Raw genomic sequence first — 17,800 nt, forward strand, 5'->3', positions numbered from 1 at the left:
TGTGCACGTCATTAGTGCGCACATTAAAAATCCCAGTAAAATCATCTGAGACTGTCAACTAACGGGACTGAAAAAGTGCTCAGATACAAGCAACATTACCAGGACTAAGAAGAGTCAACTTTAGACCCATGCAACAGAAGAGATGTATGAGCCTGCACAGAGCAGGCAACTCCTTGGCTGCCTTCCACCTGCATTGTTTGGTAAAAGTGCATAAAAGTGCACCAGGGAAACCATCACCCCTGCTCTGCAAAGCCATCCCAGGCCACAACAATCCTGAAACAGGCCACAGTCAACTCATTCACTCCCATCAAAACAAGATAAAACCACGCACATGCCAATGATGGCAGAGAAACATTTTTCTAACTTGCCAAAACCTCCAATGGGTAGTCTTTTCCAGTGCTCTGTTGTCTTGGTACAAAGTTTTTCCTAGTGTTTAAATCTTGTGTAATGCTCAGGTAAGTTTTGATCATACATCCACTAGAGACAGAAAAAAGCCTTGGTCCTCAGTACTTTTTATAACATCCACCTAAATCATAGAATCATAGAATCATAGAATCATAGAATGGCATAGGCTGGAAGGGACCTTAGAGATCAAATATTGAAGATCAAATATTAGAGATCAAATATTGAAGCCCTTATCAGCCTAAGCAAGCCAAGGAGTTTCTGTCCCTTAAACTTTGCTATAGTTCTCGCTGCTCTGATCTTATCTGCCTCCAGTGTGTCTGCACGTCTCTTGAACACAGTGCTTAAATTAAATTTGACAGAGTTCCCCTGCTGTGACTTCATCAGGGCAGGAAGAGACTTAGAGTCACCACTCAAGTCTTAAATATTATTCTGCTTCTTATCCCTTGCAGACTGACATCTGCCTTTTGCAACATCCCCACACTTTCAGTTTAATTTGTGACGTGTCATGACACCAGCCTCCTTGATGCTTGTGCAGAGGCTGCCTTCTTGGGCAAGGTTGCCACTTAGGGGCAAGAGGATTGAAAATGCTATTAGATAGATACCATGAACCAATCTCATTTGTGTCTAGTCCTCTGCACTTTTATCACCTCATCCTATTGGTGTTCAGTCTTCCCTGCGGTATACCCAAATAACCTGGGATGCTAAGCCTGTTCCCTGTACCTTGCCAAAGACTTTCTCTCTAATCACTGTGGAAATACTGACTAATGGCCCATCATTTCTTCTAATTGGAATAACTTAAGGAAAAGTATGCTGCCTAAGACAAAGGAATAATTTAGCAAATGTTAAGGATATCAACGTTTTCCAAAACTTTCAATTTCTCAGCATTTTAAGAAATCTGCCACTCAAAAATGCTTGATATAAGATTGGCACCGTTATTTTTTTTCCACAAGTGCTATAAACAGTGAAGTTGCTCGTGTGCTGAAATCATTGCTTAATCGCACCTACAGAGAGTATCTGTACCTCCCTCCTCTCTCACACCTGGACTACGCACTTTTCTGGGAAGTGACTTCCCACTTCCCTCTACCTCAGAGCTCTGCTGACTACAGAAGCAGCAACAGTAAACAACACTGAAGCAGATAACATGTTAACTGCTATCATATTCTACATGTGCACAGCTTCAGGCTCGGCATCCATTTCTGTGATCCGTATCCAGCTGGAGGTCACAGTGGCTGTTTTGTCCTCCTGATCTAATATCAGGTTTTCCCTATCTGGGAATTCAAAATCCTCAGTACACAGAAGACATACCTCATACTTCAATAGCCACTGTTTTGTAACATGAGCATTGCAAATGCTGAGTATTAGATTGGTCCATGATATCTATCTCAATCACTCTACTTTCATCAAAACCCCTCTTATCTTCAGGAGGACTTTCACATCTAGAAGGGAAACATGGGCCTGCTGCTTCTTCACAGCTCCTTCATACTTGTCTCCTCACACTTCTCTTTTGATAACATATAACCCAGGATTACTTTAATAAAGGAAAAGAAAAATATTTTACAATGCTTCTCACATGCTCTTTCACAGCCTGTACACTGGTGGGCTTACTTGCCCAGGGGAAAGGGAAAGGTCAAGGCACAGAAATACCCAAGTCTTCTTCAGCTTTCGCTCCAGGATACAGTTTATTATCTAAACATCAAATTCATAAAGTAGCACAAAGCAAAGCTGTTCCCTCATCCAAAGCCAGCTGCAGGGGCTCCCAGGCTTTCCATGCCAGAAAAAGGGCACACATCTTCATCTAAACCCCTGCTGAATCAAGTGACAAGCAGACAGCCTGTAACCCTTTCCTGGCTGTTTAACCCTGTCACAACAGGGTTTGCTGTTGTGAATGTTTTGTTCCAGGGCTGGAGTAGACAGTTTCACGTTCTTTCAGGTTTTCGAGTGCACACCACTTTAAGGGTTTATTTTGTGCATCAGTACTTAACAGCAACATTAGATAATTTTGCTAAACTTACTTAAAAATCAGGCTGTGGACTGCTATATGTGCTCTATTTTTTTAAGCAAAATGGAAAAATTTCTTCATCAGAACGAGTCCTTACATACATTTTAGCTTTCAGAAATATACTGACCACAGGAAGACCAACCATGTGTTTAAGAGTTCACAACCTCTGAGAAGCTGCTATTAGATGTGAGTTTTCTAGACTCAGTATCAAGGCAAATGGAGAAGAACAACAGTGAACACATGCAAAAGTGTTATGTATTTTGGGTGCTTAGAACTGAAAAACATGGTGGTAAACAGCAAACTACTAAGGAAGAGTTTTTAAAATAAAACCAATTCCTCAAAAGGGCATTTAAGCTGGAGGGATGCAAACAGGAAACAAGAAATAGTAGAGCAGAGAGGAGAAAAGCAAACGGATTTATTTGCAAGGCTGCTTCAGTTAAACGCCTTTCACAAGCAGACCATGGTTGCCTGCTGTACTGTGGGCTTGTGAAGACAGAAGGCAACGTTGGTTTGTTTGACTTAAAAATAGGAGTAAAAACTCAGGCCCTCAGTCGCTATCCTGCAAATTTAGACATCATTTTCCTGGATGCTGGCTGTACAAAGTCTATCTTAACAAGCCTGAGAACAGTAGAACGGACACTAGGTGGATCCACGTACTATTATTATTCTCAATTTTATGGGGAAGCTGAGGCACAGAAAAGATATAATGTGCTTATGTCCAGAAACATAAACTTACACAGTGCTCCTGTAACAATAGGCCATCTTGTCTTCTGTTATTTTAACAATCGTTTTATGATGGCCTCGTTTCTAAGGGTACCACTTGACTCTCTGTACCTTGTCCCACTGCCTCTGAGGGAAGTGTGAATAGTAAAGTCTGTCCCACAAGTCCCATAAAACTGCATTTAAGTCATGTTGTTCTCACTTCCCTGGAGATAAGAGGTGGTGCTGAGAATGAACGGGATCCTTTCCTGAACCTTCAAACAAAATGTCTAATTAATTCCTTTGGTGCAGCCTTTAACAGTGGGTTAAGACACATACCAGAAACAAAACCACTCAAGTTTCAGACCTCAAAGTTAGTTTACTTGCCTGGCAGATAAAATCACTTCCTCTCTGCTTGAAGACCTAGCTAATTTGATGTGGAATCACAGAAATGAAATTGTAAAAAAACGTCACCAGGCTTTCTCTGTGGTTACTCTCAAGGGTGAACAAGTCAGTGTGCAGGCTCAGCATTGGACCCCACATCTCCTTGCAGTCTTCTGCTGTAACTACTAGACTAACTACTCTCTCTTCCTTTCCTGCATGACCAGGCAACCCATGAGCGCTGGATATTCTTTAAATCTTGCTGAGGGAAGCTAGGTCAAATGGCTGAGACCCATGCAACAAAATATTTATCTCCTCTCCATCACAGGCCCCCACACCTCAGTAGTTCTGTATCTCTGCATACTCAGCACTGACTCCATTGCCACGAATCATCTCGTTTGTAGCTTCCTCCTCCACCTCCAATCTTCTCCCTGCCATGCCAGAGTATGTACAAACAGGGAGGTGTAAATAACCTACGCACTTTTTTTGCCTAATTTTCATAAAGCTTTCATGAGACCAGTTGCAGAAGCAGCCATGAACAAACTACAGCCCGTAAAATGGGATCATACATTCCCTGCCTGAAGAGAGGGCAAGACTTGGGCTCTCCACAAAATGGCTATATAGGCCTTTACATAACTGGTAGATTAACTAGGAACCAAATCAGGTTCTGTCACTTTAAAACTTTCCTCCACCCTCCATCACCTCCATCCATCAGTTGCCTGCAGCATGTATATTGAGGAATCGCGTGCAAACCTTACCATAACCCAAGGCTTAACATAAACTATACTCTTTCAGGTCATTGGCAAATAACAGGTATATCCGGTTGTGCCTTTGTACTTGCCTGCACGCAAATTACAAGCGCATGTAAAGTTACAATAATCAAAGTCAGTCAGAGGGAAGGGGAGGAGAGCAGGGAGATAATAACCGGGGAATCAGGTTATTTATCTTCACAGGGAAGCCACAGAGAGAAGCCTGCTTGCATGCCATTTACACCTCAAAAGAAAGACAGGGGCAAACCTGGCTTTTGGCCAAACCCAGCCCCTAAAGCACCCCAAGCTGTGCCTAATCCTGCCTTGTCCTTGCATCTGGTAAAGCACCCTGTTACCTCCACTGCTGCTACCTCTTCCCTGTGGTGCCACACAGCGTTTCACGCTTTCTCCTTGACTGTAGGGTGAGAATGCTTCTATGGGAGAGGACAGCAGCCAAGATGGACTTTGGGCTTTCTTCTTTGGGAGACCCTTGCTCTCGTGGCCTCAGCTACTGCTGCCTTCACCTTCGCTAGGAGGGTGCACCTCCAGGGCAACGCTGCTTCTGCGGCTGCTTCATCCCTCATCCCAGACAGAGCCAGCACCCCGCAGGGTGACCCCAGATCCGTCCCGGCACAGGCACGGGCTCTCACACTGCTCTCCCTTCTGGAGGCAGCCAGCAAGCCTTCGTGCAGCCACCCTCTGCCTGGGTGTGGGCTGCTTGGGAAAGGGAAGAATTTCTGATTATTTTTTTCTGTCTTTCTCCCCTGGCGTGCCATGAGATTAACAGACATTAGCAAATGCCTCTTGCCGGAGTGCTGCGACAAGACGAAACCTGCCCTGATTGGCACCTGCAGTCTGTTTCCCTCGTGGTCTTTGATCTGCCATTGCTGAAGGTTAGAAGACCTGAATGGCTCAGAAATAGACACTTCCTTGGGTTTGCTTCCAAATGCTAGGAGCAATCTGTATGTGTCAAGAGTGTTTTCTCTCCCTGTTGAATTTACTGAGGGCTAGAGGAAATCTTTATCATTATTATTATTGTTTGTCTTACAGGAGGAGTCAACTGTCTTGATCAAGATTGCAGCCCTTACATGGAATACTGTAAATCTCCTAAGCTCAATTTTCCATCATTGACCACAGATACCACAAAGGGAGTTTCCCTTATCCCCTTGGTTTGAAAACACTTTCCTCAAGTCTTTCTTCAAATCAAAAAATGCGCAAATAAACAACTCCCATTTCCCATACCTCAGGGAAGAGCATGAATAATTTTATAGGCTAGAGTATTACCCGCATACATCTCAGTCCCTAGTATTTGAGTCATTTCATTTACCACTGAAATGCAGTTACCGCTGGAGGCAAATACACCAAACCCTTGCACAACAGAGCAGAGAAAGCCAAGAACGATCTGCTGCGGAGGGATATGCAAATATTTCCTCAGCTGAGCTTAGGCAGCCAAATCACTGAAGGTCCTGGTTTAGATTCATGCATTTCCATCTAACAGGATAATTCAGCAAAGCCAATGTAGACAGAACCACTGTTTCTGGTGGAAAATCTATAATTCTGCAGCTTCTTCACAAATACTATTCACCATTTTATTGATCTGCAGTAATGGAAGGGAGAAGGAGGGTGAGCACGTTCCCTGGCTCATTTGAGCAGGGCTATCTAAGGGGTGACATACACAAGCAACTCCTTGACCAACATGAAATTTCTTAGGTCCGTGGCATGAATCTTCTTTGGGAAATCCCAGCTAAAGGTCTATCTCTTCATGATTAAAATCTAAGGAAACCCCTCATGATGCACAAATTATTGTGTTCCTGTTGGGTTCAGCTGCCATCTCAGCAATCAGTTTGTGCCCAGTAGAACTTCCTCTGTCAGAAAACCTGAAAGAAACAGTACTAAAGATAATATTTTTTTTTAAATACTGGAAACTTTCTATTATAAAATTTCAATCTTTTGGACAAGAAATTACCCCAGATCCTATGGAGTCCAGGCCCAATAGTGCAAGAAAGTTTGTTGTACCCACTTGAATGTGCAGGTAAGCAGAACAGGCTTTTCAGAAATTGGAACTGAAGCCCAAAGAAGGGAGACACACACTGCCAGCACCGTGAAGACACCGCATGAGCACAGATAGTCAAGACCTGCCTTTTGCGCTTGACACTATACTTCAGCAACCATCCTAGTCTGACTCCAAAAGAGAAAGCATAGCTATATATACACACACACACAGTACTAGACCACTGCCATCACTTTCTGAGACACTCTTAGACATTTGCAGCCCAGTTCAAGAACCCTCTTGAGCAGCAAGATTGGAGGTATCATGACAGAGGACAAAGCAATGCTCACACCTCTGTGCAGCTCCCTTACCTAGATCATGCCTGCGTTCCTCAATACATAACCAGGTTTATTCTCTGAAGGAACAAGAATTCTAAAATTCAACTTGAATTGCTCTAGAGGCTAGTAGATACAAATTGTGTTGCCTATTTTAACATTTTGATGGGTTGTTCTGCTGTCAAGGCACCAAAGAATGGTACACGTGATGCAAACTGAAGAACCCAAATGACCAAAATTTGTATCATGAGAAAGTATTCCTTGGGAAGTGGCGAGCTGAACATTCATAGGCTGGGCTAATCAACAGCTAAGACACTTAGGACACAAGATAGGAAAACCCATGTTGTCATTCAAGAACTGTAAGTTTCTTCATTCCATCTGTGCGTCCATATCTTCTCTCTGTGCAGAAGATTCATGGTGTCTACTTGCACAGTTCCCCTAGCTGGAAACTCCATTACTTGTAACTTTGTCCAACTTTAATCATCTGGTTTGAAATATTCTATCCCCGGAAAAAAACCAACATGTTTCACATTGTAATTTTTAGAAATGTTCAGTCCAAAAACATTTGAATCCATTCATGAGAACAAGGAAAATAAGTCTTCCTATTAAAACATGGTGGTGGCCTTTTTTTTGAACAGTTTTGTAGCCTTAAGCTCTAAAGCAGGGACTTGACATTTGTCTTAGTAATGTCTTTTCTCCCACATTCATGCCTTTTGCTCTTCCCGTGATAATTCACTCAAATTTGGACAAATTTCCAAACTCTAAAAATCACATTTTGCTTACGTATATGAAAGACTTTGTAGAGCTTCACAGGTAAATCTTCAAAACGCTCACCCCTACAGAATGTTCTTCTGCCTGTGAGTGAAGTAGACTTTGCTTTCAGCTGTAGCCCAGGGCTGTTTAGGGCTAGCATCTGTCACTGTTCTTGAGTACACAAAGGCACTGGCATTTCCTAAAATGGCAAATACTAAACTCTTGGAGGTAATAAAGCAAGTGCTACAAACTTCATATCGCCACTACTAATATAACACTCAATAAAGTTTTTAAAACAAACAAGAAATATAATATTACTGCTTGTTAACATGTTAACAATATTAGCCCTAAGCAATTTTACCCTTTTTAAGCTTTAGAGTGACCTAGCATGTCACACAGGCTATAAGGTTTCTATATTTCAAAATAGAGATGGACCTTAGCAACACAGCTCTTGGTTCTGCAAACCTCAGAAACAGTGTGAGGATGCAAAGCTGCCAGATGTCCCAAGGAGCCCCTTTGTTCAAGAGGGAGAGTGAGCAGGCACAATAGTTCGCCCACACATCACACAGTGAGAACATACAATAACGCACGTCTCGAGCAGTGTGTAAACTTTCCTACATATTGCTGTTCTGTTCACCTTCTTCAGAGTATTTCTTTCAGAGTACTTTAATAAAGAGCATTTGTGTAGTATAAATACAAGACACACACAAAATGCCACAGATGAGTGCCCAAAAACGTGTAAATTTGATTTCGATCTTTTGCCTCATAGCAGGACACAGTTTAAAAAGGCATCTCAAAGGGTAACCAGCTCTGTGTTTTCCTCCCAAGGAAGACTTAGGTATGTGGTTTCATTCAATACTGTCAAGAAAAGACAGTGATCTTTGGTAAGAAACATCGTAGGAATTTAGCAATGCAAAATTAAAAGAGTTTCATAATCAAGTCTGATGCCTCAATTAAGTATAACGCTATGTCCTCATTTCCTGTAATCATACCTGTGTTTTACCTTTGTGGAAGCAAACCACAATATGTATGCCCTCAATTTGCAAGTAACATGGAAAATGTAAACAGATGGAGAAGCTACAATTCAGAGTAGCAGTGAGCTGAGCCCCAGCAAGTACTGGGGAGATTCTTGCTCTCCCACAGTAGCTGGGCGAATTTGGCTCAGAATTAGGAGCCTGATTTAGGCTTTTGAATAGCAAGGGAGAATTGAAAATGGGAGCTGGGAAGCCAGTGGGAATGCAGGGAAGAGTGAAAGTCCAAGGAAAGCTGCAAGTTAATGAAGGTTGAGAAGGTGATAGGCAACCACAAATACATATGCTTTAAAAAGCACACCACAAATGCTTTATTTTAGGCCACAGCGAGTGGCCTAAATATATAACTCTGAATCACGGAGCTACAGCTGGCTCCTGTGTATGCCTGGCACTCTGAGCAGCACTGAGCATGTGGCTCCTTGTGCTTCGCTTGACATCACAAGAAAGCTGCCAACTGGGCAAAACCAGGAATCGGCATCAGACATGATCTCATTATCATCCACACTCGTGGTACCCCAGTCTCAGGTTAGTTTTAACACTGAGCAATTCAGTACCGTGTAGATAAGCTCGAGCAAGCGGGCACATCTTTAAGGTTTAGAGGAGCAAGTACAAATGGTGGCTGCAGAGCCAGCTGCCCCGGGCTGGCACTGTGGCTGGACTGAGTGGCTGGTGCTGATCTTCTGCTCCTGGATACTTGAAGCATAGTGGTAACTCTGGATCGTGCTGGATTGCAGTGTAAACATAATCTGAGCGAGCTGTTGTAAACGAGGAGGCTTACAGGTTCTAATTCTGATTGTAATCTGACTGTTTTAATGGTGATTTTCCTGACTTACAGCAGTCTTGTCGAGACTAGAGTCAAACTCCAGAGGTATATAGGAATGCCTGTACAATTTTAAGCAGCCTGAAACAATATGATATTGCATTTGTTTAAGTTTCCAAGTGATTTATGTTTTACAATTACACTACTTGTTTCTTGTATAGTATTGTGCAACACTTAGAAACAATCAGAAACAATATTTCCAAGGGATTATTTAATGAAGAATGGCTTGGGTCACTCTATAAACTGTAAATAATTTGTACAAGCTCTGTATTGAAGCAATCCCGGGATAAAACATTGCTCAACTGCCATATCGTCCACCTTGAGATTTTGTAAAATTAAGAAAGAGGAGAAAAAGATACACAGTCCTAGGTATGGGAAAGAGACAGAGAAACGCAATGTGAGAGGGCTCTCCATGGAAAGCTGCAGAAGGAGGAAGTAAGGAAAGAAAACAGGACAAGGTCAAGTCCTTGAGAAATGCCAGTTGCTGCTCAGGAGGATTTATGAGCACCTTGCCAGCATCCAAAAGAGAAGCCAATGGCTGCCATAGTTAGAAGAAAAACTGAGAACTGAGTCTGCAATCCCTTATTTAGGTAAGTAATTCTTAACACTTGTAAAAAATCTCTTAGGGGTTAAGGGGTTTCCTTGGAAAAGGGGGGACTGTGGCAGAGAGAGAAAAATTTCCTCTCAAAGGGCAAATGAAGACTCTCCAGGTTGTGTAATTCCTCCTCCTTTATCAAACTTTTAGCTCCACAACGAGGACTCTTGTCCACATACATAAAGCACCTTCATTCAGAGGCGCAGAGGTACTGATGTCCCCACAGACTCTGCCAGCCTCCTGTGTTTGGCATTCCTGTCAAATCAATCAGGATTTTTAACAGATTAGACCCAAATTCCTTTCCCTTAATCCCAAACCCACCCACTTCTGCCCCTTTAACTCCTTTTCTCTTCTGTATCTTATATCAAGTAGGAGTTTCTAGGCCTCAGAAATAATTTACTTTAGGTGGTGTACATTTTCAGTGATTCAGTCTTTGATGCCTAACAAAACTAACTTTGACTCAGGAATTTGGGGATGGCTTCAGCAGGACCTGCGTCTGAATTAAGTCCTCAGAACTGAGAAAAAAAGAAAAATGCATTGTCCAAGAGCAATTCTGAACTTCTATTCTTCCAGAAACAAAAGAAGTGAGAAGAGTAAATAAAGAGACAGGCAGAAGGACAATTTGTGGAATATAATAGAGACCAAGGGCCTGATCATCCATTGGCTGCATTTCATACCACACGAATTCATTGGTGGGACAAAATGGTTCACCCAAGCTATGGTTGATTGTAAGGTCACATAGAATCAGAGCCTAGAACACTGAGTGAACGTTCACTGCATTCAGCCAAAATGATACTCAGGCTGTAACAGATGCAATAGTAAGCCAAGACTGTAAATATCCTGGTTGTACAGCGTGTGGAACAGAAGAACCAGCTGGTTCTGCCACAATAGAACAAAACATCTAAACCAGATTTTTCTTTCTCTTCTGTCTAATAGCAACAGAACTTTTGAAGACCAAAGGGAAGTGGAGAAAAAAAAAAATTAATGTTTTTCTTACAGCATAAAAAAAAAAGCGCCAGGACTTGTAATTCCTGGGCTCATGCCTTGAACTGTGAATCTGCAGCTCATGACAGTGGCGATGTGCTCCTTCCTCTGGACTGCCTGCTAGCCACCGGAAGCAATCCCACTTGTAGTATGATGTTGAGAAAAAATGTCAGTGGGATGCAAAGCATACAGTGCACTGGACCCACACTGCCTCACTGAATGGACAACAAACAGTGAGGTGGGTGCAGGGCCACTTGAAGTAAAGGTAAGAAATGGCACAGCATGTCACCTCTGGCAGCCCCATGCTGAGGTTTTCTTCCTCTTACCTATTGCAACCAGAGTTTGGCCGCCCTGAGGACACTGTTTCTTCATAAATTCAGATTTATGTGGGAGCTGGAATGGAATCTGTTCTGCTTGCTCCAAAGTAAATGGCAGTCTCTCATTTTAACAGCAATACAACTAGTTTAAGTGCTGCATCGAAGAGAAGATTTAGGGTCTTACTAACAAGATCTGTAATGCCTGGGTTTTAGGCAACCAATTGCCATGGTCACCAGGAAAAAGGCAAATTTACCTGCTGGCAATGGCGAATACCCAGCATTATAACCCAGAGCTCAGGTAACTGACCCAAGCTAGTCCTTAGCGCCAAGATCCAGTGCCCAGAACAACAGGAGAACTGCAGGGAGAAGCCCGTGTCTCTTCTTTGGCATGTGACCGATGAAGGAGGGAAGGGTGGCTGTCAGGGTGGGACAGGCCGCTTAGCCACAGGTGAGCAGTTACAGCATGTGAAGTTTGTTTTCAACTTTACAATGATGATGGAGAGATCAAACCATGTAGCCTGTCTCCAAGCCTGCCCTAACCTTAATGCCATAGGGACGGAGCTATCTCTGCCTCTCTTTGAAGCTGGGCTGGACTGCAGGATCCTTCCAGCTCACCCCAGGCATGGGGCTGAGAGGAGGGAAGCTCACTTTTTCTGGCACTGCTTGGAAGAAGTGGGTTTGACACCTCTGTCACTTGGCAATGGCAGGAAGAAGCACAGCGCGCTCTGAGGCACACACAGAGATACGGTTGATGCCAGTTGGAGCAAGAGGTAGTACTGCTGACTGGAGGAGCCCGGGACAGAGACAACAGCCAGGATTGCACTTCTTAGCGCAGCCAGAAACACCAGGCAGGCCAGGCCTGGGATCACACCCTGAGCTGCGTTGACTCCCAGCATCTAATCTTGTCTAATCCCTAAACGCTACCAAAACACCTTGTTTTCTTCTCATGACGTGACTGTAGAGAATCTGAAATAAATGTTGTGTTTTTAAATTTTGCTTCGTACAGCAAAAACGACGACAACAAAGCAAGAGCGCTCTGATTTCCCGGAGAATAGTTCCTCGATGCCTGGGGGTTTTGCAGCCCCGGTTCCCCGGGGGCGGGGAGGGGGGCGGTGGGGAAGCTTGGAGCGCCGCACCCGCACGCCCGTCGCCAGCCCTCCCGGGACGGGCGGAGGTGCCAGATTTAAAAATAAAAGCGCCGTGAGCGAGAGAGAAGCGAGGGCAGGGGCGAGGCTGGAGGGCAGCGGGGCCGGCCGGGGTGCGAGCTGTCCGGCGCTTCCCTGCCTCCTTCCCCCCCAGCCGGTGTCAGGTATTGCGAGGAGGGGGTAGGGGCCCGGGGAGGAGATGGCTGGAGGCTTTCCAGCCCCGGCTCACGCAATGCAACCTCCGCACGCAACGGGGAGGCGACAGGGGAGGAGGGGAAGCTCTCCGGCTTCCTCAGCCCCCAAGATGCAGGCGAGACTTCGCCTCCCGACAGAGAGGGCTGCGAGCCCGCCCGCCACCCCGCTCCCCTCCCGGCACCTCCTCCGCTAAAACTTTTGGCCCCGGCCATAAAAGCCTCGGCGGCTCAGCCGCTCCGCTTGGCCAGAGCCCAAGGGCAGCTGGCAAATAGCTGCGACCCCTCAAGCCAGGGGAAGGGCCAGGCGGCGGCGATTTGTCAGCGGGGCTAACCGCGGCACGCCCGCACCGCACCGCGCACCGCCGATGCCGGCGGATTTAAAGGCGCGAGTAGCGATGCCAGGCGCCCAGACGCGGCTGCTCCGGCTCCGGCTCAGCCTGGGGGCAGCGGGTCGCCCTCCCCGCGCCCTCTGAGCCGCTCGCCCTCGCTCCCTGCAGCCGGCTGGGGTAGCTTCGTCTCGTCCCCGCAGCCCAGCTGCACCGGGCAGGTGGCCACCGGTGAGGCGAGCTCCGAAGGGTTAAGGCGCTAGCAAGGTGATAATAACTCTGCGCGGGGATCGGGCGCAATTGGCATTTGCCTGTACATGACCTGCCAAGCGCTGGGTGACACGAACCGGGGCTCCTAAATGAGTTTCCCGGAGGCTGGGATCTGAACGTCGCCGCCGCTGCTCTCCTCCCGGGGCTGCCCGTTAGAGCTGTCGCCGGCTGCCCGGTTCCTCTCCATCCTCCCTGAGGTCTCAGATGGAAGCAGCGCGCAACAGGTCAGTTCTGCTACAGGCGCCCGAGGTGTCCGTTTATTTCACCCCCCTCTTCCCCTCGCTGCTTCGGAAAGGCTGGAGCAAACGGTAGGAGCCGGTGGTGCCCGGGCACGGGGATGGGAAGTGGGACCAGTCAGCTCTGCCACGCCGGGACCTCAGGCATCTTCCGTAGCCCACCCCCGGGGCCGCCGGCCGCCAGCCGCGACGGGCACGAAGGTGTAGGGAGGAGGGAAGGGCTCGGGACAGAGGTGGTAGCTCCTTGGCCATGTGCGGAGGTTTCCTCTCCGGAGCAGCGGGAAGCTCCGACGGCGGCGCGGGGAGCCCGTTTCTCGCAGGGGCTCTTTCTCCGGGAGGAGAGATGTGCAGCGCCGGGATGAACCTGTTTCCAGCGCACGGCGGCTGCCTGCATCTGCGGAGGCTCGTCAGGCGAAAGCATCCTCCTGCCCCCCTTTCTGCCTCTCTCAGCCGTGGCCTTCTGGAGCCCCCGCTGCAACCTTTCCCTACCGAGGGCGGAGAGAGCAGCGGCCCTGCCGCCAAATAAGATTTTGATCCCTGACCGAGCGCTTGCCACTTGATTATCGATTATCCCTTCTTTTTCGCACAGGACCCGGGCGGGCTGCAGGCACACGAGGAGCACATAGCCAGGACGCGCTCCGACTCCGAGCGCCGAGCCGGCCGCCGGCGCTGCCCTCCGCGACGCCAGCGCGCTCCCGTCCCCTCGCCCGTCCGGGCTTCTCCCTGCTGCCTGCGGGCGGCGCGTCGCCCAGCCTCTCCGCGGGGTCGCTCCCCGCTGACCCGTCCCTTTCCCTTGCAGCATGGCCCTCGAGAGGCTCGGGGAAGCCCTGCGCGGCATCCCCCCCTTGCAAAGCTCCCTGCTGCTCCTCCTCTGCCTGCTCGCCGCCATCCACCTGGGCAAGCTCCTGCTGCAGCAGCAGCAGCGCCGGCGGCAGGGCCAGCGCCGGGCGCCGCCGGGCCCTTTCCCCTGGCCCTTGATCGGCAACGCGGCGCAGCTGGGCAGCGCGCCGCACCTCTCCTTCGCCCGCCTGGCCAGCACCTACGGCGCCGTCTTCCAGCTGCGCCTGGGGCGCTGGCCCGTGGTGGTGCTGAACGGGGAGCGCGCCATCCGCCAGGCCCTCGTCCGCCAGGGGGCCGCCTTCGCCGGCCGGCCGCCCTTCCCCTCCTTCCAGCTGGTGTCGGGCGGGCTCAGCCTGGCCTTCGGCGGCTACTCGGAGCTGTGGAAGCTGCACCGCCGGGCGGCGCACGCCACGGTGCGCGCCTTCTCCACCGGCAGCCCCGCCACCCGCCGCCTGCTGGAGCGGCACCTGGTGGGCGAGGCGCGGGCGCTGGTGGCGCTGCTGGTGCGCGGCAGCGCCGGCGGCGCCTTCCTCGACCCGTCGCGCGTCCTGGTGGTGGCCGTGGCCAACGTGATGAGCGCCCTCTGCTTCGGCCGCCGCTACAGCCACGGCGACGGCGAGTTCCTGCGCCTGGTGGGGCGCAACGAGCAGTTCGGGCGGGCGGTGGGCGCCGGCAGCCTGGTGGACGCGCTGCCCTGGCTCCAGCGCTTCCCCAGCCCCGTGCGCGCCGCCTACCGCGCCTTCCGCGACCTCAACCGCGACTTCTACGGCTTCGTCCGCGGCAAGTTCCTGCAGCACCAGCGCAGCCTGCGCCCGGGGGCCGCCCCCCGCGACATGATGGACGCCTTCATCCGCCTGCAGCGGGAGCAGCCGCGGCTGCAGCTCGAGCACGTGCCCGCCACCGTCACCGACATCTTCGGCGCCAGCCAGGACACCCTCTCCACTGCCTTGCAGTGGCTCCTCATCTTCCTCATCAGGTAGGTGCCGCCCGGGCGGAGGCGGGAGGCCGGGGCGCCCCACCTGCCCCGGGGAGGGACACGGGAGTCAGCCCGGGGCGTCGCGGTGCGAGCGCCAGACGCGGCGGATCCCCGTTTAAACGGCGCTGCGCGGGCGAAACCGCCGCTGGGAAGGCTCCCTCGGCCGCTGGGAAGGCTCCCTCGGCGGTCAGAGCCGGCCCAAACCAGCGCCGAAACCGCTCGGTGCGGGGAGGGCCGGGGGAGCGACGCCGCCGGGGACCCGCCGCCAGCGGCGGCCGGTGGGGCGAGGGTCTGAGGGACCGGCCGGCCCGTGTGGTGCCCGGGGAACCTCAGCGGCTTCCGATTAACTAACACGGAAGCTCTGGGAAACGTGCCAGAAAAAGATAAGAAAGGAGAAAAAAAAAAACCAAAAACCAAAAAAAACCAACTCTACTCTGGCGGTCGCGCAATGGTGCGTAAAGAGAGGCTGGCGAAAAGGCAGCCGAATAAAACCCGAAAGTAACAAGATTTTACCAGGTCAAGATCAAGGAGATCATAGGAACAGGATAACAACTGCTTAAGCAAGATAAAGAGTTCGTGCACCGGTTTACAAACCCGCTATTATATTAATTTGCCAGCACCGTGTGGCTTTATCGCCCTTGCGTGACTTGGGGAAAGGCAGGCCCGCTGGGCAGGCGGCGGGGCAAGCACACCCCCCTTGTGCTCGCTGCCCTGGCACCGGCTCTTCGAGGCGGAAAATCTCAGCCAGGGGAGGTGGTTTAACAGAAAAAGGCATAACACTGTTTTTCTTGCCTGTCCCGGCTGTTTTTCTTTCATCATCTGCATAATTTGTAGGCTTACGCAAACGTTATCTCCTCAGGTGCTTCTTGAAAAGCAGGCAAACACTTAACGCTTCGAGCCAGGGGTATGATGCCCAGTGTTCACATAACCTGTTGGATTTTGCCCCGTTTCTTACATTTGTCCAGCACTCAACATGCAGATCTGCTGCAGGAGGAGAAGGCAAGGACATAGAAGCCAAACTTGCTTACTTAAAGCAAATAAAGGCTCCTTGGAGGAACGCGTGCTTTTAGACAAGCAAAAGAAAATAAGAAAAATTTATTAATATTTTGATCTTGCTTGGTTACTGTGTAGTCTTCCAAACTATGCAGACTTCAGGATAGTTAAAATACATTATAAAGAAAACATATTTTGATATTAATTAGAAAAAGTATACACAGAGTGGCACGTTCGTAAAGCTAGTCTGAAAATTATTAGCAGAGATTTTTTCAGTTTAAAAACCTGCAGGTTTTCATATGTATGCAATATGTCTAGCAATAACAAACTCCATGCTAACTTTTAGAAGTCGCATACAGAGATGGAAAACCAAATTCTTGTTCCCACAGAAAGCCCAGTATTGAGGACAGACGAGTGATTTCAGTTTTAGAATGAATTGGATCAGAATACTCAGTTTCAGCATGGTTTAAGTTAGGTTTTTTTTTTTTATGTTGAGAATCAGTTACATGGGATATTAAAATGAAAACTGAGCAAATCTAAAATGACACCATTGCATGGGAAGTTTGGAATTTTCTCTCACAAAGCTTTCCATCAAGGTCTGCATGTTCCTGCAATATATTTAAACTGCTCCAACTGCAGTATTTAGAGTAGGAGTGAGGTTCTGTGAAAAATGTTTTCAGCAAGGATTGTTTTTAAGAAAACCTTTTGCAAGTGTTATGTACATACACACGTCTTACTTTAAATGACAGGTATCCGAACGTACAGGCTAAAATGCAAGAAGAAGTGGATAGGATTGTTGGAAGAGATCGTCTGCCGTGCGCTGAAGACCAGCCTCACTTGCCCTACATCATGGCTTTCTTGTATGAATCCATGCGTTTCAGCAGCTTTGTGCCTGTTACTATCCCACATGCGACCACAACCAACACCTTCATAATGGGCTACCTCATTCCCAAGGACACGGTGATTTTTGTTAATCAATGGTCAGTGAATCACGATCCAGCAAAATGGTCCAACCCAGAGGATTTTGATCCCACAAGATTCCTGGATGAAAATGGATTCATCAATAAAGATCTTACTAGTAGCGTGATGATTTTCTCATTGGGAAAACGTCGGTGTATTGGAGAGGAGTTATCCAAGGTGCAGCTGTTTCTCTTTACCTCCATACTGGTGCATCAGTGCAATTTTACTGCTAATCCAAACGAGGACCCTAAAATGGACTTTACCTATGGGTTGACCATTAAACCTAAGCCATTTACCTTGAATGTTACGCTTAGAGATACTATGGATTTGCTCGATCAGGCTGTCCAAAGACTGCAAGCAGAGAAAGCAGCCAATGAAAATCAGCTGTCAGCAAATGCCTAAGCAACAAACCTTGCATCTAAAGATAATCCCTCTCTCTCTTTTTAGGGTTAAATAAGCTAGTTTGTTCTGGTGATCTTTTTGGAAAATAGCCAATATTACAAGTTACAAGAGCGGGAAGGTACTGCACAAGGTATAATTCAGTCCTCTTTTTTAATTCTAGAAGGAGAGCTAGGGGAACAATTTAATAAATTAAATGATAAAACATATGCAATTTGAAAGTAAGCCTTTTCTTTTCTAGCTTTTTCACAGAAGTCGCTATTGTAAAGCGCTTTTTATCTACTGACTGGTTGGAGCATCTCCAGGAACTGTTTGTACAATCCTTTCCATGTCTCCGTGCGCTATGCCTTAACTCTAAGTTCACCTTCAGTGACTCCACGTCCCAAAGCGAAATCTATTATTT

The 17,800-nt window shown here is 48.1% G+C and overlaps 1 protein-coding gene across 1 annotated transcript; it reads left to right on the plus strand.

Annotated features, from left to right (window-relative positions):
- Window positions 1-13,197: 13,197 nt before the first annotated feature.
- Window positions 13,198-17,400, plus strand: CYP1B1 (cytochrome P450 family 1 subfamily B member 1). The gene is made up of 3 exons (XM_086628129.1): window positions 13,198-13,217; window positions 14,029-15,045; window positions 16,788-17,400. The coding sequence occupies exons 1-3, from the start codon at window positions 13,198-13,200 to the stop codon at window positions 17,398-17,400; spliced, it is 1,650 nt and encodes a 549-aa protein (XP_086484255.1).
- The last annotated feature ends 400 nt before the right edge of the window (window positions 17,401-17,800 follow it).

The sequence above is a fragment of the Tauraco erythrolophus genome, chromosome 2, assembly GCF_009769465.1.
Source record: "Tauraco erythrolophus isolate bTauEry1 chromosome 2, bTauEry1.pri, whole genome shotgun sequence".
Classification (NCBI taxonomy): domain Eukaryota; kingdom Metazoa; phylum Chordata; class Aves; order Musophagiformes; family Musophagidae; genus Tauraco; species Tauraco erythrolophus.